Source organism: Fonsecaea nubica (genome assembly GCF_001646965.1).
Source record: "Fonsecaea nubica strain CBS 269.64 chromosome Unknown Scaff2, whole genome shotgun sequence".
NCBI classification, from domain to species: domain Eukaryota; kingdom Fungi; phylum Ascomycota; class Eurotiomycetes; order Chaetothyriales; family Herpotrichiellaceae; genus Fonsecaea; species Fonsecaea nubica.
In genome coordinates this window covers 1-26,655 of record NW_019173675.1, presented here as the reverse complement: position 1 = coordinate 26,655, position 26,655 = coordinate 1, and the positions used below count along the sequence as shown (strand labels likewise).

Below are 26,655 nucleotides of genomic sequence, written 5' to 3'. Positions count from 1 at the left end.
CGACGACTCTCGTGACACTCACCTGCTTGCCAATGAATGACGCGCGATGACCGAGCCAGCCGGTTCCAGTCTGACGATAGAGAGTGACGATGCTGACGACAAGGCTTATTTCTTTGATACAGTAAGAGTAGATGTTGTTCAGTTTTCGGGGGTGAGAGGAAGGCAGGAAGTGAGAACCAGAGCGCGGTGTTTAGGTGGTCGACGACTGATCAACAAACAACGAGGTCCGGCAGAATTTGCCTGCGTGAATCTAGATCGGGAAAAAATGGTATAGACTTTTGGGTCATGTAATGTGAAGGGTAAACAATTCCAGGTGAATCCAGATGGATACAGTAGACTGCCATTTCGACACGACGATGGGAGGATGTTGGTTTGTCCTTATGTTCACCACGGAATGTGCCATTTTCATTTCAAGGTGTGAGTTTCTCAACTCCAAAGGGCTTGATGAAATCAGCCTCCAGGCTTATTACCGCGTGCTTCACTTCATATGACCCCTTGTCCTCTGCCGAGGATGGACAGAGACAGATCCATGGTTGCACACAGCTCCCAATTCCATGGAAAGAGTAGTCGTTTCAACTGTCATTGGGGTTGCCACCGCCTCACCAGTGTTCCAGAAATAATTCATACACTTCCAACCTTTGTTGCCTTCTGCTTACCCCGTCACCGGTCGCTCCGTTCTAAGTCCATGGACGCCTTCACGGTTTGTGTAGCCCTGTTCAAGGCTGTCTCAATAGCACGTCTGAGCCCAATGTTCCCAAAGTCGTCATCACTCAGCCTTCTTCGCCAGCTCCCGGACATTTGGGGCTGTGGTGGCATTCTTCTCGATATCCGCAGCCCATAGAGCTGCTGCCACAGTATTTGTGAATGCGAAGATAAGATTTGCAAAGGGAACCATCTCGAGCAGAAAGGCTGCCACTCCAAATGCGGTATATGCTCCGCGATGTTCCGCGATATGCATCTCCCTCTGTCTCTTGTTCCACTCCTTGAGCTGAAAGTATCGTGTATGCGCGGCTGGCCCTGCTCGTTTGCCTTGAAGAACTATGAAAACGAGGGTGCCAACTACGGGAATGAAGTTGAGTGGCAGGTAGATGAGGTATCGGATGATGGCATTGGGTGTGAATTTGGCGAATGGGCGCTTGAGCAGCTTTCCCAGTCTGGCAATGTTATCCCCTCCAGCTTTTATTTGCCTGCCTTCCTCAACTAGATTGGTGCAATCTCGAGAAAGGAGGGTGCCGTCAAAGGTGTCGATCAACGCCTCTTCGATCAAAAAGGTTCTCGAGAGGAGGTTGATGAGGGTTGAACTCTCGCTGAGCGTAAGTAAGGCCGCTGTAATCGCGGCGACAGGCCCAGAAGTGAACGCCATGATGGCTGCTTGAGGCACGTACGCCACGAGGAACATGAACGTGGTCACCCCGATACTCAGCGTGATCGTCGGACCCAGTTTGGAAGTCAATGGTTTCCACAAATCTTTATGAGAGACGAAGTAGAAAATACCCTGTTCACCGTCAGAACAGTGCGATGCTGGCTGCGGGAGAAGAGTCTTCCTTACCTTAATGGGATAGAGGTAGGCCCGCGACTCCACAGCCTCGCGAGTCATCTTTCGAACGTGGTCTGCCTCTTCGGCAGCAACTTGCTTCACCCGATCAGCCATTTTGGCGCCAGATTCGAGCTGCACGATGGAAAATGAACGTAGAGGCTTTGATCTTCGTATGACTGCAGACAGAGTTAGATGTGCGACTTGAAGAGAATCTTGTCTTTCCAGAGAAGCCCCGAAGCTCTGATGTCATCGTGACACAAGTTCAAATCTAAGGTGTTTCTCCACTTTCGCGTCAAGGCGCGGGGGGCTCAACTTCCTCCCGCGAGAGTTGAATAGTGCATCTACACTTCTACTTTTGTAAGGATACTAAGAGCTTCAAACAAAGTTGGTGTTTGCTTACTGTGGGGAACAAGAATCCGATGTTTCGGAATTCCGTAGCGCCCTCTTCAAGTGGAATACGATTAGCAGCAACCCGAGTACTCGGGAGAGCTGACCCCATATCAACCGGGAACGAACTCGACGCCAGATTCCGATGTGAGTTGTGGGACCCATGGGGAAACAGGTATCCAGACTTATGTTATGTCAACACTGGCTCCGCCGAGAAGAGCATGTTGACGTACGGACATACTTGACTGGTAGTAGTGACGAAGCAGCCTGGGCTGAGTGGACAAAAAGAGGATACCACAGATTCGGCATCAGTGGAACGAGCATCCGCTTTCGAGTCTTGAAAGGCACGGCTATCTGTGCCGTGGCTATCGAAATAGCCCTTGACATGGCATTATGAGTCTAGAGACCATCGCTCGCCGAGTTGTATTTGTGGCGCAGCTGTCGGTTCTTCTATTGTGATGAACTTATTCACAATGCCAGCTACGAGCGTGAAAAGACAGGGATATTAGACCGTGTTTCAAGACAGAACGATATAGACTTGTAACGATACTTAATTGCAAGATGATTAGGTCTTTTGTGAGGGTTGTCCAAAGTCTTGTACAAGTGCAATCCGCAGATGAATACTTCGCTCTTTGCCACCAGACGCCACATCTGTCGCCGTTTCAACCAACAACCCAATTCGAATACCTGCGTTCCTTGTCCCTCAGCACAAGGCGAGTACGACATTCTCGATTATGTCTGGTACCCGCTCGTCTGCTTCTGTTCACCACCACTTCCAACTTGGACTCGTGCTATTCCTCGGCTAGGGTAACTAACCAAGCTCATCCTCAGACTCAAGCACAGGCGCGTTGGTGTAAATGACTGCCACGAGAACTCAACCATCCGGGACAGACTCTTAGCCTTCTTGGTCAGTCAGATCAACAAGCACAATTGTCCTTCTGCTGCTTTCCCCTGTCTGCCAGGTTCACCCTCGCTTCCTCTGCTCGTTGAGCTGCACCCGACAACGCTGCCTGTGTTCCACCACCAGCGGCTCCTCGGGCTCCCTTCAACGATGTCTCAGGGATGGCATTCGCAATTGCCGAGAACACCTCCGCGACGTTCGTACCGGTCTTTGCCGACGTTTCGAAGAATAGCAGGCTTTCCTCCTCTGCGTATGACTTGGCTTCTCGTGTAGAGATTTTCCTTGCGTCCCCGGTTTCAGAGGGTTCAGCTTCGGCGTGTTCAGAGGTATTGGCGTCGCCTTCGTCCCCTGCTGCGGAGGACGACTCCTGAGAAGAATCCGCGCCCTCACCGGACGATTCGGCGCACAGATCTAGTTTGTTGCCCACAAGGGCGATGACGATTCCTGGTGAAGCTTGTCTCTGCAATTCCGCAACCCAATGCTTTGCTTTCACGAGCGAGGTTGGTTTCGTCAGATCATACACGACGAGCGCAGCTTGTGCGTTGCGGTAGTACATGGGGGCGAGAGAGGCAAAGCGTTCTTGGCCTGCGGTATCCCATATCTCGAACTTGATGATTCGGTTGGGAAGGGAGATCTTTTGGGTAAGGAACGCCGCTAGGGAATGTCAGCTTGATGACCTCAGAAGGGATCGCATCATTCTGGGGAAAGGGGCTGGGGGAGAGCGGTTCCGAAAGGACAATAAAAGGGCCTGCAGTCCAGCAGAGAATGCGACATTGACAGGACGTAGACATACCGCCAATGGTGGGTTCCTTGTTCTCTTGGAAATCATTGTTGACAAAGCGCAGGACTAGAGATGACTGTTCAGGCTGTCAGCGACGATCCTTTATTTTTGCATCTTCTCGAAAGAAGTCGAATGATATCTCCCATCTGCTCCAATCGTGTGTGTATGTCCCTTTTAATTGACGTGAGGATAAGGTATCATGATCTCAACCGTACAACCACAGCCACTTCTTCCAGGGTTGTCTTCAATGTGACATGGCAGGGAACTATTGAAAGCCAGGGAAGGAAGGGTGATGGGCCATGCGCAACCCACCTTTCCGACGGCGGCTTCTCCCAACAGCACAAGCTTGACGCTGCTCGAGGGCTTGGGAGCTGAAGATGAGTCGGCCATGCTAGTCCTTCCAAATTTCTTTCAGGTGCAGATTGTGCCTGGAGATGTAGAGACCCCTTTGCCGGTAACGAAGCGTATAGTCTTGGTAGGAGAAGCTCGAGTTTGGTACTGAGGTGGTCAGGTTGGGGACGAATTCGCTGCGGAAGTGGACAAGTTTGGATGATCCTTGAATGTCTCTCGTTTGAAGGGTCGTTCTGGGAGTTGGATAAGGAACAATTCGAGGGTACAGAATCTGCCAGGGATGAGGGCGGGTTTGGAAAGGGGATGATGATTAGGAAGTGGATTGATCACAGCAGTGGCAGCGGATTGTAGACTGACGATGCGGATGATGCCGAGTTCCCAGCAAGCCAGATGCCCGTTACGGTTTCCGTCGCTACGATCCACCGTACAGCTACGGCACGATATACCTGCACCTGCGGCAGCTGCATCTTTTGCCTCAAATCAATTTTCCCTTCTGCCTGCACACTAAAGTTCTCCAAAAGAGCATCCTCGGGGCAACCCCTGAGTGTTGAAGCCTCGTGCGACGAACCAGCATTGATTCCTTTGCGTCAGCCTATGTTGGGCAGCAACCCAGAAAACCAAACAAGTTACGAGGGACAGATTGACAAAACATTATTTCAATTTCTTTCAGTGTGAGAGATAAAGGAAGCCACATGTTGACTGTTGCCTCTGGTTGATGACTCCACAGGAATCAAAAGAGCCTTTTCGTGTCATTTGAATAGGCCATCTCATCTTGTTAATAACATGGTATCCAGGCAGAAACCTTTTGCAATTGGCATGACCGACGCTGCGGTATCATACCCTCTACCTCCAGACCCATGACGAAACTCCCAAAATAGTGACCTGAGTCATATAATCTATGCCGCAATGTTCCTCATCCTTTGGCCGTCCGTCTCCATATTCCAGCCTCCGTCTATAGTGAAACGCCGAGAGAAAAAGCACTTTTTTGATACATCAAATATTGGTTGTACAGGAAATGGTCGTGCTGGTCGAGTCCCCGAAAGAAAAATGTTCCCAGCGCCGTACATGCAAGGGTAAGAAAATGTCGCCGAGAACGCTCAAATCTTTTTGAGACAGTACTTGTACAGGGTAGTCGGTTGTTCCAAAAGCATATGGGGGATTAAAAGTGTCGAGAAACAAGCTGCTCGGTCGGAGCGCCCAACAGGGGGATTGGTGTGGTGATGCGAAACTCCAGGCATACCCATCCCTCTTGTTGGTGGCTCATGCGTGGACACTGAGTGTCTGTGTCGGCCGGCAGAGGAATCGAACATATTTGGCGAATGTTGCCAGAAGCCCCTTGCGGGGGCGATTTTGAGCCGGATTGATGGGATTGCGGATTCGTCAGATGTTATTTTGGAGGAGGCTTAGGTTTGGGTACTCCTGTCGTGTCGTACCCTCCGCGGCCCATGTCGCAAGGAGTTGAAGAAGCTGACGTTGATGAGGAAGTCATTGTGTCTGTGAGCGCTGGGTAGGCGTTAGCTCTCGAGTCGGCGGATGAGGAGGTCGAGAAAAAGTTCAGGGGGAGACGCCGGACGCGGGCTTATATAGCCAGGCAGCGCACGGGATTCCTTTTTGGCTGACTCACAAAGTAATATGCGAAGTCCGTAGACTATTTTGCTCCTGTCCAGTGATGTGCCCCCAGAGACAAGGATGTAATACAGAATTGGCTTGCTGACTGCTGGCCTGGGAAAGGTGGCAGTGTGTGTGAACGATCTTTTGTCAGAGGCCCTTTTTGGTCGAGCCAAGGGAGGAATGCGAGGAGGAAACGAGATGCGCTGAGAATTTGAGTTTTGTGCGCGCTGTCAGAGAAGGAGTTCCAGCCCAGTGCAGATGTCTTGGTTGGATTGAGCGACAGATCTGAGATCAAGTCCGATTAGACAGGTAGCTTATTCGACGTCGTAGAGTCTCGGATAGGAATTGATTGCGGGTAGATAGATTTGGTACACGCCCAGGATCGTGTCTGATTTAGGGGGGTGCGGCCGTTGTGATGTGTCGAGCGTCAGTTCTAGACAATTCGGTAGAGAGCCAGGGCCACGATTTGGGTCGATGACAAGCGAAAGGCAATGCAGGACTATGAAAAGCAAAGAACGTCGTGAACAGATGAGAAAGCGAAAGACGTGTAACATTTGTAGGCCGGACAAGGAAATGTGATAGTTATAGCAGAAGGATGGGACAGGGAGATCAACTGCAGCTACCCCTTATCCACCCCCATCTGGTCGGATGGATACTCAACGGATGGTACGTTAGCACAGAACTAAGCACTTCGGATACGCAGGTTTGTTTCCAAGAGGCTTTTCTTCTTGGGACCCGGAGAGCCACAAGGCTTCAGGTTGCTCCAAGGGCTTCAGGGCTCCAGGCTGGATGTGCGGCAGGTGGGGCCTGCGCCGAAGCCTAGTGGCCTAGAGGCCTAGCTTCCCGCGGGAGCCCTAGAGATGCATCCCAACCTTGGAAGGGTTCCAGCAGGGTCCCAAGGGGTTGTTTCCATTTCTCGAGTCGCAAGCTGACCGAGTCTGAGGATCAGGCCTAGTCTTTTTGTTGCTATCTCAGCAAGACCCAGGAGGAACAGACACCAAGCAGACCGGAGCCGAGGATTCAACATCCGTAGCTAAAGCCCACACACGACACTACGAGTATCCAGAAGCTCGAGTCAACGGGGAGGCAGGATTCGGGATGGATTATTGTTTGCGAACACTCGGATGCCACGACGTTGCCGCAGCCATGAATCGCCGTCTAAAACAACGATGCATTGGAGGGACTCGATCCCCGATCATAGTGTCCTTGTGCACGGTGCAGCACCACTTTTGACTTTGTATTATAATTCCTTTTTCACTTTGTTCCCCGTGAACGGGAAGCATCTACTCGTTGTGATGACGCATCGAGTTGTCTTCCGAAGTGGGGATCCGTAGTTGGCATTGGACAACGGACCAGCAAACAAGAACCTATTGACAAGATTGTTTGTTCTAGCAAGGGGTGGCCTAGGCTTTGGAGAATCGTATCTAGGGAGGCAGGGAGGCAACTCGTCCAAAGAATTCGGATATTCTGTCGTTTGTTGGCCAAGACGTGAAATCGGGTGACAGGACAGTGACAGTAGCATGGACTCTGGTAATGGAAGCTGAGCCGCCGACAAGAAAGAAAGTTTGACGCGAGGAGGGGCGAGGAGACGGGGATCGGAGGGTAAATGCAACTAAACAAAGGCCTAAAGTCCAAGGCAAGGACCAGGGCAAAGCGCGTGGACCAGAAGCAAGCGTGATGGAAGCATGCCAAACAAATAAACGAGGAGGCTAGAAACATTGGAGAATGATTGATTGCCCGGATGCGCAATGAGCCCACATCGCTGGGGCCTGGGCGATTGACTGGCCAACACCAGAAAGAAATGTGAGCCAGTGACTGGGATTGACTCATTGATTTTACTACCAATGTAGGCAACAGCTGAACCCAGTGCGGAGGTAGGGATGGCCATATCCTCTCAGCTCGGTGACATACGAGTAATGTGAGATTAGAAATAGAAATGCAACCCTCAGCAAAACGAAATCACCACACAAAGTACCCAGTAGGAGCGCAATCGGAAAACAAAACAAAAAAAAATTATGGTGGGAAACAGGCAGGGACAAGGGCCTTTGGTTAATCGATACCTAAGATATCGCGTCGGCCCCAAAGTCAGTGAGGGTCCCAAGGGCACCAGGGGAACTGCAAGGGCGCTTTTAGTGTGCCGATGGCTCTCTGTGGCTTGCATTGGCCCATTGGCAGGTGCCAGCCGCCCGGCACCTACAAGTTCGAGAAATCCCTTTGTGTGCCTGAGCCCCAGCGCCCTTGGCAACTCCCACTCTACCCACAATGCCCACTGTGTCCACTGTGCCGTGCCATAGTGCGCCGGCGTACACCCGGTACCTGCAGAAGCGTCGATCAGAGTTGATGCCTTGGTGGCTCGATTCCTCGATGCCTCCTTTCACTTTTCTCTTCCTGTTCCTCCTCACCTTCAACTTACCACCCTCCGTATCCACTCCCACCATCCACTCACACACACATCCCCTCCAACCTTTTCTCCCAATCTGTCTCAATTGTCCCTCCCGAACCTCTTACTGGATCCGGAGAGTTGCTTTACTCTTTGACGGGCCACTGGCATCTGACATATCGACACCCACTTGTCAAGCCAACAGCCTACCTATGTACATTCAGATACAGAGTTTCTCAGATGCACTCATAGGATTAATCACAAACCGCCATTCTACTTAGACTACTATTATGCTGTCGCATCTCATTATCTTAGGTAACGTGTCGAAAGTACTACAAGTACCGAGTACAACCTAACTCACAATGGCAGATTTGTCTCGAGTCAGCATCTACAGTACTCCGTACCCTTCTTGCTCGTCGCCTCTCGTATAGCATCCCTCCACAAATTCAGCGATGCATTCGGACCTGACGGGCCGCTATAGCGACCTCCATCCTGGCATCCCACAAATTTAAGAGGGGGTCCGCACAAATGACACGGGTTCCTGATAATTATTTTCCCTCTTTTCGCTGGCGCTGTGCTCGTTGCTTCAGCCTGACTGACCCCCTTGTGGGCTTTCTCCTGCAGCTAGAATGCAGCTAGAAACGCGGCAGATTTGGGTGGATTGCTTCCGCCTGCTAGACCCGGACTCAAAATGACAAGTCCACTTCACCGCTACACAGCTGAAACTCCAAGAGCTAAGAGATGGATAACATGGCAATTCGGTCTCTCGAGTAACAGGCTTTGTTGTTCGAAACACGCAGGAGAAAGAATGTCGGTGTATCAGCAGGGTGGGTTAACGATTAGAGGTTGGACCCGAACATTTGCTTTCCAGCACAAGTGCTGCAATGGCAGAGCCCGGAGTATCGCGAGCATCCCGAGTCAGTCATCAGCCTGGCTGTTAATCTAAAACTTCGAGGCAACAATAGCGACAATAATGCTGAAGCAGCAATGCTCAATAATCCGAGAATGTGTCGCACGATTCATCGACACGACCTTCTGTTACACGTTTCGTATCCTTCAACTTGGTACTTACCAGTCCCTTCGACTTCAGATTATCACACCTAGGGAATGGACCTCAGCAGTTGCGTTTCACCCCTGATTGATTGGCTTTGATATGGCTGGGAGAATGGGATAGCCCCATCCCTCCCAAGTGACCCAGTCAACCATGTGGCTGTGGGAAACTTACCGGCTGGTGTCGTCGGGCCACCGTTAAAGTCAAATTGCGCCACATGCAGACCTCTTGCTTGCCCATGTAAAATTGAGCACTCACGATACCTAGCAGAGCGCCGAACTTCTGCATGACAGCACCCAGATACGACACCTTCTATCCCAGTCAGGAATGCGACCTCACTCTAAGGAGACGTGACGATTTTACAACCACATTCAAATCTGCAGTGGCTTCTGTATCAACGTAGCCAAATCCCCTGAAATTGAGATGAAAAAGGGCCGAAATAAGTTGTCCATCTCAGCGGACTGTTGTCAATGAACTTCTCCCTTGGCAAGCCCCGGGGAAGTCATGTTAGGTCGACCCTCGTCTCCCATGTGTCGTCCTAGCTCGGCTCCCTCCAATTCCACCAGCTTGGTCTCGGAAATTATCTTGTCAGCCTTGCACATCGCGTATAGTCCCCCAAAGGCGCCCCCTGCTGCGGGTCCGCAATGATCCCACCTTCAAGTTGCTTGTCGATTGGCGTTCCATGATCGACTCAAAGGGTCCAATATTTCCTCAGCTAGTTGTTCCGAGACACCATCGAAGGCGATGACTCCTCTCTCGGACGAGTACTGCTACTCGTAGACACCTCCTGGGGACGATCTCCTTTACCTGCCTACGAGTACTCCATCGGAAGGGTCTGGCTAAGACACACTTCCTATGCTTCCGAGAAAGCCTCCTCAACAGGACCGGGTCTCGACCACGCAGCCGGGTCAAAGTAGGTACATGGCTCCCCAGTGGAGGCATTGTGAAACAACATCAATATTCGGTGTCGGTTATTCGTGTGATCTATCTTGTGCCGGTTTCGGAAAGCACACAGCGTCTCCATCAACTCTATCTGTCGAGTAACCATCCAGTTATTGGTTGTGACTTGATCAAAACAATTTGGAATGTCCAAAGTACCTGGTGGGTGTCTGACAGCATTAAATCTGCTATCAAAGTACTCGCTCGGGACATTGACACTTCAGGACGAGGTTCGTTGGGTGGGTTCTGACACTCAACAGATTTTGCAGTCTTGACCTTTCTTGCATTAAAGCTGCGGATTGCTTGTGTACATTATTCCTCAGAGGCGTCCAGCTGCTAATGTTACACTGGCACGGTGATTCACGAACGGACCCGATGGCCGCGACTGGTGGAAAGAAATGTATTCGAAGATTTTGGTGCTATCTGGCTGCTTGGTGACAGAATGCTGGAGGCTAGTTCGTACCAACAATTCATCGCTATGTCCTCTCCCGGCCTGATCACAACGTCACAGAAGATGAGAACCAGAATCAACGCCCGCAAACTCAGGACATATTGCTAGCAGCGCGGGCTGGGCGTTGTTCACGGTATCGTGGCGTGCATTGTGTTGGCCTCAGTTGGTCTTGTGTCCTCATATCGAAGCTGCCCTTGCTCGAATGTATCTTTGTTCTATGATACAATGAGCCTAACCACCAGGACCTCCCCATCTAACCTTGCAGCTTGAACTCCGCAGCCGAACGATATGAGATGAATAAGAGCAGGACCACCCCATCACCACCGCCGGGTACTGCTGGTGCTACTTCCATCAGAACCACGAAACTAACCCTCTCAACTCACTGATGATCTACCCAGACCATAATTAGTGTATCGGTCTGGGGACAGCACCGCCTTGCGAGCCCATCTTTTCCACTATACGCACAAGACGACATTATCGAGAGGGCAAGTCTCAACACATATACGAACACATTGAATTCTTCGTCAAGTCTGCTCAAAGACTTCCCATCTTCAACGAAACAGCGTTGAAATCCCTCCTTCATCTCTCATCATCGAGTGTTGAGGGTACAAAATCTCCGACCTCAATGCAATGCAGCTTCGAAGGGACCAGAAATACAAGACGACCCACCATCACGCTTAGAACGGTTCGCCCAACAATGCGCAAAGAAAGCCGAAAGAACCACGGTTTAATTATCAAGATGTCACTGAATCGCAAAACTGATTGAAGCCCAGGCACTCTTCAGATCGCATAACTCTTAGAAGATGCCATCTCCTCCCTTGCCCTCCCTGGATCGCTTGGACTCGGTGCCTGTGCCTGTGCCTGTCTCGAACTGACTGCTTGAGGAGCACTTTGCTCTCACAACTAAGCATGTTGTGATTAATATGAATAAATAGTGCTGATGTCAATGTCGATGTTGGCAATGTACCTATCACCACTATGAATATACCGGTCATGTCTAGGGGTGCTGTGCCCAGCCAATTGTCACGAATGGCGGGTGCTTTTCTTTTGCAGCCAACAACTCCCGGTGCCCATGACCACTGAGCGTGGCCTCTCCAGACAGTTCGCGCAGTAGAAGTAACACGATGCCTCCCTCATGGCTCACAATCATCTCGTAAAAAGACTTTATCCGTCCACCACCCACATACCATATCATGTTCATTTGATTCCTCTTCCCACAAGTCCGTTGGTGGCTTCTCCTTTGTGAAGTTTCTTCCTATCGCCAGGACAGTACCATTTCACCGTCCGAGGTGGCAACTCCACCAGAGATACACATTCCATGTGAAACCATTGGCCAAAGTCACACTAAATGGACAGCAACAAAGTTAGCAGACTTCTTCGAGATAGATGATTAACAAGTCAAAAAAAGAAAGAGCGCATGCATTGTGGGATGCAAAGGAGGGTAAACATGCCTTCTCGTCCAACTCACAACAAATCATCTCGCCCCAGCTGACATCGCCGCAGAGACAATACCGTTCCTCGTCGGGATCCACGATTTCTTGTTTTCCATCAACGTCGATCCTGATCTGTGGGATTTGGGCAGTGGACGATGCTTTCTTGGCTGGCTTCGTTTTGCGCTTGCTCACGCTCACAGCAGCGCCTCCATCTTGACTCGACTGCGTTACCATTCCCGGCGCATCTCGCTTGCTTCGATGGCTCGCGGCTGTAGGAACTGCCATGATGGCTTTCGGACTCGGTCCTGATGCTTCCCTCTCGGCGGGTGTCTTCTGGCCTCCAGCGAGAGAGGGTGTCATGGACGCCCGTCGGCTGGATCTCGTAGTAGGCACTTGTGGCTCCACGGACGCCGCGGCGGAGCGCCGTGATGGTGGTCGAGAGGAAGTCGTCGTCGATGCCGGTGGTGTACCCTCTGGTTTGGGTGCGACCGAAGTGCGCTGAACACTGGCCGCACGCGTCGCTGGGGCAGGAGTCGGCGTTTTGCTTGCACTGGCAGAAGTCACTCCCGGTGGTGGAGCTGCAGCTGCAGCTGCCACGTTGAGTTTCAGTGGAATCTTGACGGTTGCTGTACTGACCGAAGGAGGAGGTTCGCTGCTGGTGGCGGCAGGTGATGTAGGGGCTACGCCTGGGATGGGACTCGCCGCTAGAGGCGATGGCTTAGGCGCAATTTTTTGCTTTTTTCTTGCGGCTTCAGGCTCCGCTGATGGGGAGACCGATGAAGTGGGTGTATCATCCGCTTTTCTCTTCTTGGACGTCTTTTCCGTAACCTTCTTCACTGTCGTAGGCGGCCGATTAGGGACTGGAGTACTGGCACTTCGGCTCAACGATGCCAGGGCTGAAGTAAAGGGAGTCGTGAACAGAGTGCGAAACTTGGAGCCAATGTCCCCGAGTCTTCGAGCAGCGAGTTCAGCCTCTTGCGCAGCAAGTGCTGCCTGTGACCGCGCAGGATCAGGTTTCTTCTCCTTCTTTTCGGTTTTCTTCAACGGTTTTGTTTTCGGAATAGGTGTAACCCCTGCCGCGGCGACAGAGTCTTCAGACTTTTCCAAAACCTCGGGCTCTTGTGCTGAGACCTCCACTACCTCCTCAACCTTCCCCACTGTCTCTGATGTCTCTGGCTTCTCTACGCTTTCGACCTGATCAAGGTTCTCGGGCTTGTCAGGTCTCTCAGCTTTTGGGTTCAACTTCTCGATGCTATCGATGTCGATGAACCTTGTGCCATTCGCTTGAGCTTCAGCCTTTGCCCGGTAGTAATTGTCCCAACCTCTACCACGGTCTGCCAGCTCGCGTCTGATCATAATATCGCTGGGCTCCCAGGCATGGTTTTTCTTCATCTTCTTTCGAAGTCTGTACATCTCGTACTCAGTCAAATGAGTCCACGGCCTCCATTTGCTTCCTATCTCAGCATCTTCAGGTGGAGGAGTAGGCTTGTGATAAGGCTCAGTTGCTTCTCGAGATTCGCGCGTCTTCTCCTCAAGTGGCGGGGGTTTCTGTTTCGGGGGTTTGGAAGGCGCCGGTGGCTTAGGTTGTTTGAGCTTCAAGACGGGGCGTGGAGGCGAAGGTGGTGGTGATTCCCAGTCCGAGACTTCTGTGCTTGCGATGGGCGAATCGGGATCGTAAGGTGGCATGACATCTCCTGGAACCGTGATACGGCGGCCGCGGGGTCTTTTGAGGATGGCAGAGGCGACAGCATTGGCCCGAGGTGGATGTAGGGTTAGCCTCGCGGACGCACTATTCTCGATCTTCCTCCCGCTCCGAGACCGCTTGACTTGCGTTGAGGGGGTCGGCTGAGGGGTTGGATCCCGCGACGGAGGCTTTGGTATGGCATTTAGTTTTGCGATAATGCTTTTTAATCTGTTCTGATGTCGGTCCACAACGTCCAACAGACGGCAGGCCTCTGCATACGTGGATTCCCGCGCGTTCAGCGCTTTGTCCAGACTCGCGGATATCTGAGCACGGAGTTCCTGTGCATTTGGACGAGCAGGGCGCGCAAGGCTAGGAAGAGAGCCATATAGCTTGGTACGGTCATTGAGTACTGAGGCACTGTTTAAATAAGTGTCATCGAGGCCGCGGATAAGAGTCAGGGATCGAATGAGATCGGAAGGGAGATATTCAGTATAGTCGAGGAAGTCTGTCACGGCAGCCTGCGCATCGGGGTCGACAGCGCGGTCGCTAGCAATCTCTTCCATCGTCGGCATCGAGGCCAGGTGATTGTTATTGTAGCCGGCGCATCGAAGAGAGGGATGGGCAAGGCCAGGAGGAATTGGGTTGCAGAGACGTTGGGTTGGTTCTTTGTTGCGGTTTCAGAGGGGGTCACAATATCAAGCCATCTCCTATGTAATCCTGAGGAACGATATTGCGTTGTGGCGTAAAAGGGATAGATGTGGTTGCAGCTTGTCTGGTTTGTTGGTCAACGTGTGTACACATCCCACCCAGCGCTGCCGCAGTTGAACGCGCATGTCAAGATGAGTTGCCATCGCGGCAAAGGCGGTGAGGGACGGCAATATCTTGGTCTTGTCACGTGGGTGATCATTTCCGCCCGCAGATTGCATTTCACTCTCAGCCTCGTTCTCAACTCTTTCTGTGTCCTTTGACTTGATTGTTTCTGTTCCCTCCATGAGGTGAACGAAACCAAAGGTGCAGCAAGACAAGAAAGTCTCTAAATGTGAGCGATGATGATATGAACCTCTTTCACTTTCCTAAAACTCTAGGACCGACTTTCCCAAGTCAATCATGGTTTGATCAGTTTTCCTTTTCACTTCAACCTCTGTTTTTCAACATCTTTTTGCGCAGACTTCCCCTTGCAATTCTCCCCTTCCTTTGTACCCTGCGCATACGACTACTCATGCTCCAGAATTGTCTTCCCCCAGAATCGTTGAACTCAAGGGTTATCCGTCGATCAACACCACTTCATCAAACCCACGTTCCACCCCACCAGGACACCGGCTGATTACCTTCTGTGTCCCATCTTCTACACGACTAAACTATCAGAAAGGCCAAGACACAATGGCAAGTACCACCCCTCAGGAGCGATTGAACAAGTTGTTCTCCAACCAAACGCTCCCAACAGCTCCAACTCCCGGTCAACCTCACTTCTCGGAAAAAGAGCTTGAGCAAAGAGCAGTAAAAGAGCAACAGCCTTGGAGTGTTCCTGAAACTGCTCAATATCCAAGAGATACCAAATCACTCAAAGCGCAAGAGCCTCAAAGAGACATCGTTATTCTTACCAGCTCGGACGACGATGACGACTATATCTCTTCGTTCAAGAAGAAGCCTTCTATGAAACCCTCCCTGAAGCCATCTCAGCCGATATCAAGCGTCATTCATGCAAACAAAACGAGTAAAAGCCTCAAGGATCCTGTCCTCGATCCCGAGGAGACTGTTGGGTATATTGCTCACGGCAAGCGCTCTGAGCGGATTTCCTCCAAACGCGTGACAGAGCGTTCCGATTCAGACAAGGAGCTGCCGACAACAGACAAGAGAGGAAATCCGGTCGCCGGACACTTCTGTCAATTCCACCTTGCAGCCAAATTCCCATACAAATACATGAATGATGTCAATGATCGTGTTTCACGCCACTTCTTCGCATCCAATAAATTCTACAACCGAACCTGGGACCTGTAAGTTCTTTATATTCTCGGTGTTTCCGCATTTCCTCTGGGCTACAGGTGCAAGCGATCGCTACGTTCATTGCTAACGCCTTAGCCAGCTACTACCTGCATCCGCCAGCCAGCTTGACAGCGAAAGCGATCATTCTTGTTCCCTTTGAACAGGTCCAGGAGCTCATTGCAGAGATTGGAAAAACATTCAAAATCCCCGTGTCAGTGCCACCATTTCCGTTTACTTTCACATTTTTCGAGGACGAAACCCCGAAACCTCAACATTTGGGCCAGGCACACTCCAAGGATGAAGCACAAGAACTGCAGAACAGTGTTCCAACTGCTACTCCCGGCCACGGTGAATGCCCACATAATACCTCACCTGAAAGTAGACAGCGCTTTGAAGATTTCAAGCACGATTGTCAAGCTGCCATCTTGGCGGCCGGTAAGACTAAAGGTGGACGGGGCAAGAAGAAGGTGGAATACGATCGGTTGACAGCGATAAGAGATTGGTATGTGCAATTGAGAAGAGCTCAGCGATATTTGGGTCTCCGCCGGAAGACTGGGCAGATTCTCCCTCCCAATCTTAGCATGACATGGGAAGAACAAGAACAATTCCGTCTTCAGCAGTTGAAGAGCGCTCATGTTACCTTGGAGCCGCTCGACCTGAGTGCACCGGCTCCATATGCTTTTGAAGAAGAAACCGTTTTCATTGCGGTTGATATCGAGTCATATGAAAGAGCCCATAACCTTATTACCGAAATCGGAATCAGCACTCTGGACACCCTCGACCTGGTAAATGTGCCTCCAGGACCAAGAGGCAAGAACTGGACAGAGCAAATTCGTTCTCGACATTTCAGAATTCGTGGCAGAGAGCACTTGGTCAATAAAGACTTTTGTCGTGGAGATCCAAACTCCTTCCAATTTGGCAGATCTGAATGGGTCGAGCTCGAAGATGCTACCACCAAGGTGGACAGCTGCTTTGAGTGGCCTTTCTCCGTGGATTTCAAGCACCCCAGCCTGATCGATCCTTGGAGCGCTGAGCCAGTCAAGCATGCAAAGGGGGACGAAGCCTCCCAACCAACTTCTACTCATCTCGGAGGCACCAGCATGGATCTGGTCAATATTGAACAAGAGGCCGCGAATAGAGCAGCTGTCACCAGCGTTCTGACGGGCATTGGCGATCAGGAAGCCATCAAGCATGCTATCGCACTTGCCAAAACAAATCAATCAGGAGCAGAAGCTCTCCAGAACGGACCAAAACAGCGCAAGATTATTTTGGTTGGGCATAGTATTGGAACGGATGTCGCGTATCTAAAAGACCTCGGATCCAAAATCTTTACGTCGTCGCGGGCCACCTATCCCGTTGCCGCCATGGATATTATGGCCCAAGGAGAGCGTTATTCCGAGACGCTGGCTTCAATCATCGATTCACTTGACACGGCACCGTTATTTCGGATCTTGAAGGAAGAAACCCAGAACCGCAACCTTGCTTCAATCATGGGAGATTTAGGCCTCCCATGCTACTTCCTTCACAATGCCGGGAACGATGCACGATATACACTGGAAGCGCTAGTAGCAATGCTGATTGAGGCACGATTGAAAGGTGACCAGGAGCAAAAGAAAGATGAGGAAGCAGAGAAGCGGCAAAAATCAGGTGACGATGAGTCCGGAAAGTATGCCAAGTCAGCAGGGCCATCCAGTCTAGACGGGAGCCAGCGACAGACAGAAGAACTGGAAGCTTTTGAGGCTGCAGTCCTGGCGTCGTCTGGGGATGAAGCATCTCCTCGACATCAGAGAGATGAGGCTATTGCTGCAATTACGGAAAGATTGAAGCTGGACCCGACCGTCGATGAAGAAGAACCGAGGCGCCCATTCTGCTAGGCATGACGTGTGAAAGGAAGGGCTGTCAAGTGATCATAGGGCTTGAGGTCCGGTTTTGTTTGTTTCAACCTTCCCATTCTCTCTTTTCCGGCGTTGTTCGTGGGTACTAGAGGGGACAGGCGGTTGACTGCTGGCATGCGACCAGATTCACGCATGGCGGGAGGGCGAGCACGACGCATTATGAGGCAGATATCCAGATTATGCAGAGCCCAATCACGGTCAAGGTCTTGCTCGTGCACAAGGTGGAAGAAGACGAAGAGAGTTGACAGAGACCGCTATTGGGTTCAAAGAGACTGGAGGGTGATTTCTTCTTTTGCTGTGGGGAGGACTCTAGCGACCATCGCATATTCGGGCTGTGTGTGCTGAAATAGAGACACAGTCACATTTCGTCTCGAGCATTCGAGGCTCTAATGAATCCCTTCTCAGAGTCCTGGGCCTCGCTCGATCTTCACGCGCACAAGTGGTCCTGCTCCTGTCGTTCTCGAAATAGTATACAGACAACGCCATCCCATGCCATGTAATACCGGAAACCCAAATGCTTGTAACATATTTTGTACAGCCAGCTCACCAACTCGCTTTTTTGACGCCCGGTATAGACCCTTCCAGCGCATTCATCCTGAATTGGAACTGCAAAGTAACAGAACAGTTAGTACAAAATTCCCAGCCGTTTCTAAATGACTCGTCCATCGTAGATATTGAAGAGCCACATAACCCACCGCTCGCTTCTCCGAGCGAGATATTTATTGAACTTACCCTGCCCATCCTGAACTTCCTCAGCACACTCCTGGCCACGCCACCCATTATACACCTGTTCTTGATCTGCGTGGGCCGCGTGTAGCAGTGCATGTTTCTCAGCTCGAATTGCGCCTTTGTTCGCACCCAATCTGGGAGGGACGTGTTCCGGACAAGGTATCGGAGTGCTTGCCTAGATCGTGGTATTTTGTGTCAGTTCCATGGGATTGAGAAGTTCATGCGGGTGGCTCGGAGGGCAGCCATGGATCAGGCGAGAGGGTGGTGGACGGGCATGGGTTAGGGTACCTCTGCGGTTCAAATTGCTCAAAGGTCTTGCGTTTGGTGTGGTCGCGGATGATTTTGGAGTTGATGAAGCACCCGAGGTCGAGTTTCTTTGCGCGAAACTGCGCCATTGCCGCGGTAGGAGTTGGGGTGTTGGTGAGAAGCGTGCGTTATCAGGATTTGGTTTCGGAGAGTTCGCCTTCGCATTGCTTCGCATTGGGAGTTGAAGGAATCTGAATCTGTGCAGCTACGGCGTGTCCTTTGTCCTGATTGGCGGATTCAGCAGGTCACGAGTTGCACGTCGAGCACCATCTTTTCAAATGACAGTCAGACATGTCATTTCCTGACGAAATGGAAATTGTGAGATTGACCCTCATGCAACTCGTTTCCGCTCCCTGAAACAGGTCCAAAGAGGGTTGCACGCCTATCATTTACGTGACTCATTCGCTCGACTCATCCGCTCAATCGCCTCAGCTCTGAATATCTTGAAGAGGGCAGCAGGGATTCATTCCACCCTGCCGTCAAGCACGCGAATAAGCTCCTCCAATTGCGCAATACCAGCATCTGAGTGACTCACGCACGTTGCATGCTCAAAGTTTCCCGGTTGACAGACCGAAGCTTCGCGCACGGCCTCGACCCCAGTTTGCCTCCAGCCTCAGCTGCAAAGGCTAGATGTATTGCGCCCCGCACAAAGGGGGACAATGTGAGAGCATACCATATAAAGTCGCAACTGATCATCTCTGCAGGGCGCAAAGATCTTTCTACTCTCAATGCAACCGCTCCTTTCTTCTCGAGCCTCCTCTTGAGTTGTTGACTTAGTATGCCCAAACCATCGAAATCAAGCACATCGGCAGCCTCATTGCAGGATGGAACCATAGTCGTCACTAGCCAGCAAAGCCGTTTCCATGTAGATGCCTTGGATGCACCAACATCAAAGGATATTGATGTCAAGGACCTCACGCTGTCCGTGGGAGGTCGGGAATTGCTGGACCACGCCCATCTGCGAATCGTTGAAGGTGTGCACTACGTCCTCGCTGGGCGCAATGGAACCGGGAAAAGTTCGCTGCTCCGAGCGCTGGCAGAACGACGAGTGCCTGGTGTTCCGCGCAACCTGCGTCTGCTCTTGCTAGGCCAGACGCGCGTCAGCTCTGATGTAGAGGCAGAAACTGGCGAAAGGGAGAGCGATACCGTCAAGGTGCTTGAACACGTCACAAGAAGTGATCGACGCAGAGAGAGGGCTCTCGCAGATGCTAATCGCACGTCGTCTTCCGCTGCTGTGGAGGCACCTTTCTAACAACAATCTAGGCCTTGCCGCGGCGCTGGAAGACAAAGCTCATTCCAGCAAGATTGTGACGACCGTGCGTTCGCTTCAACTTGCTCAAGCGAAGCAAAAACTGGCCGAAGCTCAACTCATAGCGGCACGACGGAGTGGTGCTCGAGGCCTCAAAGCACGTCAAATGCTCATAGAAAAGGAGAAGGAAGTCGAGCAAGCGCAGAAACGGTAAGTTTCCTTCCTGTGTCCTCAGTGGGGGGGGTGTAATTGACTTGTGGCGGTGATGAACAAGATATGACGATGGCGCGATCGCAGAAGACGAGGAAGAGGTCACGAGAATTGGACTTGATATGTTGGAAGCGACACGATCTGCACTTGAAGCCATGGACGCTGGCAGCACTGAGGCCCGAGCCAGAACGATACTTCTCGGCCTGCGTTTCTCCGAGGAACAGATTGAGAAACCTGTCAAATCATTGTCCGGGGGATGGCAAACGCGCTGTGACCTCGCATGTGCTTTGATTCAGAAGATGGATATCCTCATGCTCGACGAGCCTACGAATTTCCTTGACCTGCCGGCCATCATTTGGCTCGAAAGATACATTACAAAGTCGCTGGACGGGACCACTGTGATCATTGTTACGCACGACCGCGATTTTGCTGATGCAATTGCTCACGAGGTGCTCCTTGTCCGACTCGCTCCCGCCAAAACGCTGGAGGTCTTCAAGGGCAACTTGACAGAGTATGAAACCGAGAAACGACGACAAATCCGCCGCATGACCAGAATGGCTGAGGCTCAAGAGAAGCAGACTGAACATATGAAGGAGACCATAGCCAAGAATGTCAAGGCTGCCAAACGAACGGGAGATGACAAGAAATTGAAGCAAGCTGCCTCGCGACGAAAGAAACTGGAGGAGCGTACTGGGCTCGAGGTTGGCCAACGAGGTGGTAGATTCAAGCTCAATCGAGACCTTGCGGGATGGCACACCTCGGTGCGCGATGGCATCGAAATTCCAGAGTTTGACCCGCCTGTTTCGATAACGTTGCCGGAGCAGCCAGAACCGTTGCGTCATTCGGGACCCCTGTTTAGTTTCGACAAAGTGTCATTCACATACCCCAAATCAGGTGTATGGACTTTGAAAGATATTGACTTGGTCATGCATCCTGGTGAACGCGTCGGTTTGGCAGGTCTGAACGGAAGTGGAAAGTCCACCTTGGTCAAGCTCTTGATGGGAGCGGCGACGGGAGGAGACCCGAGACCGACCAAAGGCTCGATAACGGTGCACTCCAAAGCTAGATTCAGCTGCTATTCGCAACATGCTGTCGAAGAGCTAGAAAGAGTTGGGAGGCAGAATGGGCAGACGACGGCTTTATCTCACTTGATGGGACTCCCTAACTGGACGGGAGATGAGCAGGCAGCTCGAAGTACATTGGCCAAGCTAGGTCTCCGAGGCAATACGGTGACAGACATTCCTCTCGCGGCTCTATCTGGAGGCCAACGGGTGCGCGTGGCGTTGGCGGAGGTGTTTTTCAACTCTCCCCACCTGCTCATCCTGGACGAAGTCACGACGCATCTGGACGCGGACACGATTGACGCACTGATCGAGGCACTGAAGTACTGGGAGGGTGCGCTTCTTGTCATCACTCACGACCGACATTTTATGCGATGTGTGGTGGATGGGGAGAAGCCCGTGGGAATAGAGGGGGAGGAAGAAAGCAGCCAAGAGTCGGATTCCGATGCAGGTACCGCAGGGACAGTATACCATGTGCGAAAGGCAGGGCTTCGAAGACTGGAGAGGGGAATGCAGCAATACGAAGAAATTGTTGGTCGAACGGTGGACAAGCTTGGGATTTAGGGGGAATGGGGGACTTGACCCGGTGCTCTGGGAGATGGAGAAGCCTAGCAATTCAATGCGAGGTCTATCTCGATCTCGGGTAGTTGACGGGGCCTGTTGCATGACGTTACATGTTGTTGTGTCTGGTTCGGCTTCTACGGGAGTATATTATCCCTTGTACACACATACAAGAATAGATAGTAACTGGAGGGATCGTGATCGGTGGGATCTTTACAGACCAACCCTGGACATGTGGTTCGGTTACAGCAACAAGTTTCCTTTACCGGCTGGCTGCCGGTGGAGGATGATGGACTTGGTCCCTTGTTGCCTTGTATCCTTGTACGTGTTATGCAGTCTTCGAGTAGGACGACATGCTAGACCGACACGTGCAGCCTCAGCGCCTCTTCGATTGGTGAAACCTTGGCAGCTCGTGGCAGGGAATCATTGCCATCATTGGCATCAATTCATCCACTTCATCCACTTTACATCTTTGTCGAAGCTTCACTTGCTTCTGCCTTGAACGGTCGAAACGATTGGTCTGAAGCCATCATTTTCTCGATCAAGCTTGCCAACAGCTCGGGAGAGCTCCAAGCTTGGCCCAACCGCTACTCACGTCTGAGCAACAGTGTTGGACGGTGCGGCGATAAAAAGGCTGAGCATCCTGGGAGAAAGCCTTCACCTCCCTCTGCTTGTTTGCCAGAGACTCTCACGGTAGGTTGAGATAGTTCATTCTGCTTTGATTCATATCTGTCACCAGCTCTGCCCATGATGCTGTGTCGCTGTATGTCGCTGGCTCTGGCACTGCCTTTGCTGTCCTGTCCCCTCGCATATGCCCAAGGCTCCAGTTCTCAACTCCTGGCTTATACTGTTCCTGCCGGTTTCCCTACCAGTCTATTTCCCTCGTACTATATTCCCCCATCACCGACTCAAGAGGCAAGTGTCTTGTACTATCAGAGATTTCTCTCAGACTTCTGCTGACACACCGCCTTTCAGCCCCAACCCGTCCTGTTTGATCCGACACTAAACTACAGTGAGTCCCCGAGAACACCACATGCTCATACTATGCCATCAGAGTCTTCCTTGCATGGCCCTCTTTAATGCTGACAACAAAACAGCTTTCCCCCTTGAATTGACAAACCAGACCAATATCCCAGAGGAGAGCGAAGATCCCGTCTTCTATCCAACTCCCCTCTTTGCGGTCACCAACGGGAGTGCGATTGTGACCAATGCTATCAGCCAAGTTAATTCTATTCTTACAACAGACGCGTCAAATTGCTCCAAATGTCTCTCGGCGTTGGAAGTCGGCCAATATGTGGCTCAGCGGGTGCCTACGATGGTCCCGGATCTGCTGGTACAGTTGTGCATAAGCAGCGGGTTCATGTCCAACACGAGCTGTCATGAGAATTATGATGCTGAAAACTTTGGCGCTATCTATACCCAAATCCTCGCCCTGGGTGATATGGCTGGATCCGATGGACAGTATCTGTGCAACTTTTTGAGCGGCAACTTCTGCCCTCGCCCGTTCACTCTTCCCTCCAATACCACCGGGTTTTTCGGCCCCAAGCCTGCCAATATCACTGTACCCAAACCCAGCGGCAAAAGAGTCAAAGTCATCCATTTGAGTGACATGCACATCGATCCAAGATACGCCGTCGGTTCCGAAGCAAACTGTTCAAGTGGGCTGTGTTGCCGTTCCAATAATCCAAAGAGTGCTTCGGGTCACTTGGAGATTCCTTCACCATTATACGGCGCGTTCAAATGCGACAGCCCTTACTTCCTTCTGACGTCTGCCTTGGAGTCGATCGCACCCCTGACAGGCACCACGTGGAACAACCAGTCCGACAATGACCAATTCGCTTGGGGGATATACACGGGCGATTTGGTGTCTCACGAATCCCAGAATGAACTGTCCAACAACTACACCCAATATGCCGAGACCTCGATCTATCATATGATCAAGTCCTATATTCCTAGCGGGCCCATCTTTGCCGTGCTTGGGAATCACGATAGCAACCCGGGTAAGAACAGTCCCGCTCGTCGGGGGGAGATATGGCTGACAGGGGTGATGTAGATGGTATCGATTCTCCGCATAGCCTGCCAGGAAATCTTGGCCAGCAACAGTAAGTCGTTGCGCTACTTCCGGACGTCTCTAACTGGAGAGCAGGTCATGGAACTGGAACCACGTCTCTTCGCTCTGGCAGCAGAACAACTGGATTAGTGCCGAGGCCGCAAACGAGGCTCGCATGCACTATGGCGCCTACAGTATCAACCACCCAAAATACCCACAGTTGAGGATCATCACCTTCAACACCGACTTCTGGTACCGGAGCAACCTCTTGAACTACATGTAGGCAGACCTTCCCACCTAATGACGAGAGTTCTCACGTCTAGGCAGCAACACCACAGATCCGGACAACAGTGGGATGTTCAAGTTTGTGGCGCAAGAGCTTGCGGATGCCGAGGCCAAAGGTGAACGAGTCTGGTTATTGGGCCACGTCTTGTCGGGCTGGGATGGTTCCAACCCGCTTCCCAACCCTACAGGTAAGTCGACACGGGAGCTTATCGGACGAGAAAATGGACGGCTTTAATGGGTGCTTGCCTAACTGCTTTTGTAGATCTTTTCTACCAGATTGTCGATCGGTACTCTCCACATGTGATTGCCGGTGTCTTCTTCGGCCACACTCATGAAGACCAGTTCATGATCTACTACAGCAACAACGGCACCACACAAGATGCTGCCCATGCCGTCAACGTCGGTTGGATGGGCCCGAGCGTGACTCCTCTGACCAACCTGAACTCGGGCTATCGCATGTACGAGGTGGACACGGGAGATTTCTCCGTCTACAACGCCTACACCTATTTCGCCAACGTAAGCGCCTTTCAAACCCTCAACGCCTCTCAAACAGGTCCCGTATGGAGTTTTGAGTACTCCACCAGGGACACATACCAGGTTGGATGGCCCGAAGATGCGCCCCTCAACGCGACATACTGGCAAAAGGTCACCGAGGCCATGGCAGCGAACCACACGCTGGTGAGCATCCAGAACACGTTGCAGGGGAAGATGAGCGTCATGAGCCCCAACTGCACCAACAACGCGTGTGCCGAGGCCAAGGTCTGCTACATGCGGAGCGGGAGTGTGGCTTTGGGGAGACAATGTCCGCAAGGGTGAGTTTTGTGTGTGAGTGTCGCTTGAGCGCTGTGCTAATTTTCGTGCTGCAGATTTGGTTCTGTCCAGAGCCCTTTTACGGGCAAGAACTTTTAAGAGGTTGTGCGGAGATGACACGAGCCTACCGATCCCAGATGTACATACATACAGTTCACCAGACGCAGAATGGTAATAACATAATGATATCGAATTCCGAGATCTGACAAGCACGAGTTTACTAGACGTGGTTTTCCATCCAGAGTCAGGCACAGCCGATGTGATGCGGTGTGGTGTATGTAGGTCAGCCTCGTTGGTCTTTTTCCTCGCCCAGTTTCCTTGCGCCCGCCGATCTCGATATCAAGTGGCTCGCTGCCTTTGCGATGCGATGATGAAGGATCAACAGGACAAGGACCGGAAGTGATCCCATGTCACCCGCCAGGCTGCTCAAGTAGTCTTGCGTCCTATGTACCGATCTTGTCTGGACTCCCGTCGATTCATTCCAAACGAGTGACACATGTCCAGTAAGTCATCCACAAATATATACGTATGTCACTACCAGCGACACTGAACACAAGGGAGGGTTGGTAAGTGAGGGACTCAACATTCTCTCTCATTCTCACTTGCAGCACCTCTGCATCACGCCGCAACTACTGTTTCTTTGTTAGCCTCGTCTTCAATCACCAACACCAACACCAAACAAACACTAGGGGTGAACAATGAGATATGTATGTACGTACGTGAAGGCAACGCCACGTATCACCCACCCACCCCGTCACCGTTGCTGTCACTCCCGCCCGGCCTTTGTAGGGCAGATCACTTGTACAAGCGTATAAATAGACGTGGAACATCCATTTTCCCTTCTTTCTTCCAACAAGCCTTGCGAGCGAACGAACGAATGAACGAACACACCAACCAAAGAGTGTTTGAGAAATCGATATCAACTCCATCCATCCAACAAACCATACAACCAAACTACCAATTACTTACCTACCTACCTACCTACCTACCTACCTACCTACCTACCTACCTACCTACCTAGCTTGTTACACCCGGCGCTAATCGACCGTCACTCGTCGACCGTTACCCATTTCTCACCTCCCACTCCTCATTCTCCGCCACCCAGCACACACAAAGCGATGCGATCCACCCAACCTATCTAGTCCACACAGAACAAGGAGACCGAGAGATAGCGACTGAGAGAGAGAGAGTGTGTGTGTGTGTGTGTGAGAGAGAGAGAGACAGAGAGAGAGACAGACAGAGAAATGTGCATCTCGGCCCCAACCAGAAAACACTGCCGCATGTGCGGCGTCCACTTCGCGACGGACCAGTACTTTGAGATGGAGTGCGACCAGTCCAGGACGGCGCGGGAGCGGCAGGGGCAGCGACAACCACGATACGGAGTCGATGTTGGCGGTGTTGGTGGCGTCGGCAGTGGTGGCGGCATCGGGAAGAGTCAAGTGGATCGGCGGTTAGGGGTGTCAGGGGGACGCGGAGGTGGGAGTGGAAGCATGCAGGTGGCAGCGACAGCGACAGCGACAGAGACAGGAACACCCGTGCAAGGTATCGGGCTGTGCGGATCTGGTGTGAGGAGACGTGAGACCTGGGTCGACTGGTATAATGACTCTTGTCCTGCGTGTGTCGCACAAGGCGAGGCAAGTGGCTAGCTGGATGAGGACTGCTTTGAGAGGTGAGGTAACGAAGGCCACCTGCGTACCTACATCCGTACGTATGGAGGTATGTATGTATGTACCATTCGGATGAATAGGACCTTTTCACTATTTCTTGCTTTGTTCTTCCCTTTCCGTCTCACGCACGTCTCTGACGTGTCTGATGCCGCACGACACCGAGAGAGGACTCTAGAGACCCCAGACAAAGTGGACAATCATCTAGAGAGAAAATAGGGGCATCGCAATATACAACATACAATATACAACATACAATATACAACATACAATATACAACATACAATATACAACATACAATATAACAACATACAATATAACAACATACCAATATAACAACATACAA

At 51.5% G+C, this 26,655-nt stretch overlaps 7 protein-coding genes across 7 annotated transcripts; 3 read left to right on the top strand and 4 right to left on the bottom strand.

Annotated features, from left to right (window-relative positions):
* Positions 1–766: 766 nt before the first annotated feature.
* Positions 767–1,651, bottom strand: AYO20_00444 (hypothetical protein; the record flags this gene model as incomplete). Its single annotated transcript, XM_022638755.1, has 2 exons — positions 767–1,495; positions 1,550–1,651. 2 exons carry the CDS (start codon positions 1,649–1,651, stop codon positions 767–769), a joined length of 831 nt encoding a protein of 276 aa, XP_022505038.1.
* A 1,190-nt stretch (positions 1,652–2,841) lies between these two features.
* Positions 2,842–3,996, bottom strand: AYO20_00443 (hypothetical protein; the record flags this gene model as incomplete). The annotated part of the gene is made up of 3 exons (XM_022638754.1): positions 2,842–3,479; positions 3,619–3,682; positions 3,919–3,996. 3 exons carry the CDS (start codon positions 3,994–3,996, stop codon positions 2,842–2,844), a joined length of 780 nt encoding a protein of 259 aa, XP_022505037.1.
* A 7,757-nt stretch (positions 3,997–11,753) lies between these two features.
* On the bottom strand, positions 11,754–14,069 carry AYO20_00442 (hypothetical protein; the record flags this gene model as incomplete). The annotated part of the gene is made up of 1 exon (XM_022638753.1): positions 11,754–14,069. The coding sequence occupies one exon, from the start codon at positions 14,067–14,069 to the stop codon at positions 11,754–11,756; it is 2,316 nt and encodes a 771-aa protein (XP_022505036.1).
* An 817-nt stretch (positions 14,070–14,886) lies between these two features.
* On the top strand, positions 14,887–17,363 carry AYO20_00441 (hypothetical protein; the record flags this gene model as incomplete). Its single annotated transcript, XM_022638752.1, has 2 exons — positions 14,887–15,500; positions 15,590–17,363. The coding sequence occupies 2 exons, from the start codon at positions 14,887–14,889 to the stop codon at positions 17,361–17,363; spliced, it is 2,388 nt and encodes a 795-aa protein (XP_022505035.1).
* A 564-nt stretch (positions 17,364–17,927) lies between these two features.
* Positions 17,928–18,508, bottom strand: AYO20_00440 (hypothetical protein; the record flags this gene model as incomplete). Its single annotated transcript, XM_022638751.1, has 3 exons — positions 17,928–17,990; positions 18,117–18,288; positions 18,402–18,508. 3 exons carry the CDS (start codon positions 18,506–18,508, stop codon positions 17,928–17,930), a joined length of 342 nt encoding a protein of 113 aa, XP_022505034.1.
* Positions 18,509–19,197: 689 nt separating this feature from the next.
* AYO20_00439 (hypothetical protein) lies at positions 19,198–21,503 on the top strand (the record flags this gene model as incomplete). Its single annotated transcript, XM_022638750.1, has 3 exons — positions 19,198–19,594; positions 19,683–19,878; positions 19,943–21,503. 3 exons carry the CDS (start codon positions 19,198–19,200, stop codon positions 21,501–21,503), a joined length of 2,154 nt encoding a protein of 717 aa, XP_022505033.1.
* A 1,063-nt stretch (positions 21,504–22,566) lies between these two features.
* AYO20_00438 (hypothetical protein) lies at positions 22,567–24,744 on the top strand (the record flags this gene model as incomplete). Its single annotated transcript, XM_022638749.1, has 6 exons — positions 22,567–23,500; positions 23,554–23,602; positions 23,647–23,829; positions 23,878–24,023; positions 24,098–24,647; positions 24,702–24,744. 6 exons carry the CDS (start codon positions 22,567–22,569, stop codon positions 24,742–24,744), a joined length of 1,905 nt encoding a protein of 634 aa, XP_022505032.1.
* Between the last annotated feature and the right edge of the window lie 1,911 nt (positions 24,745–26,655).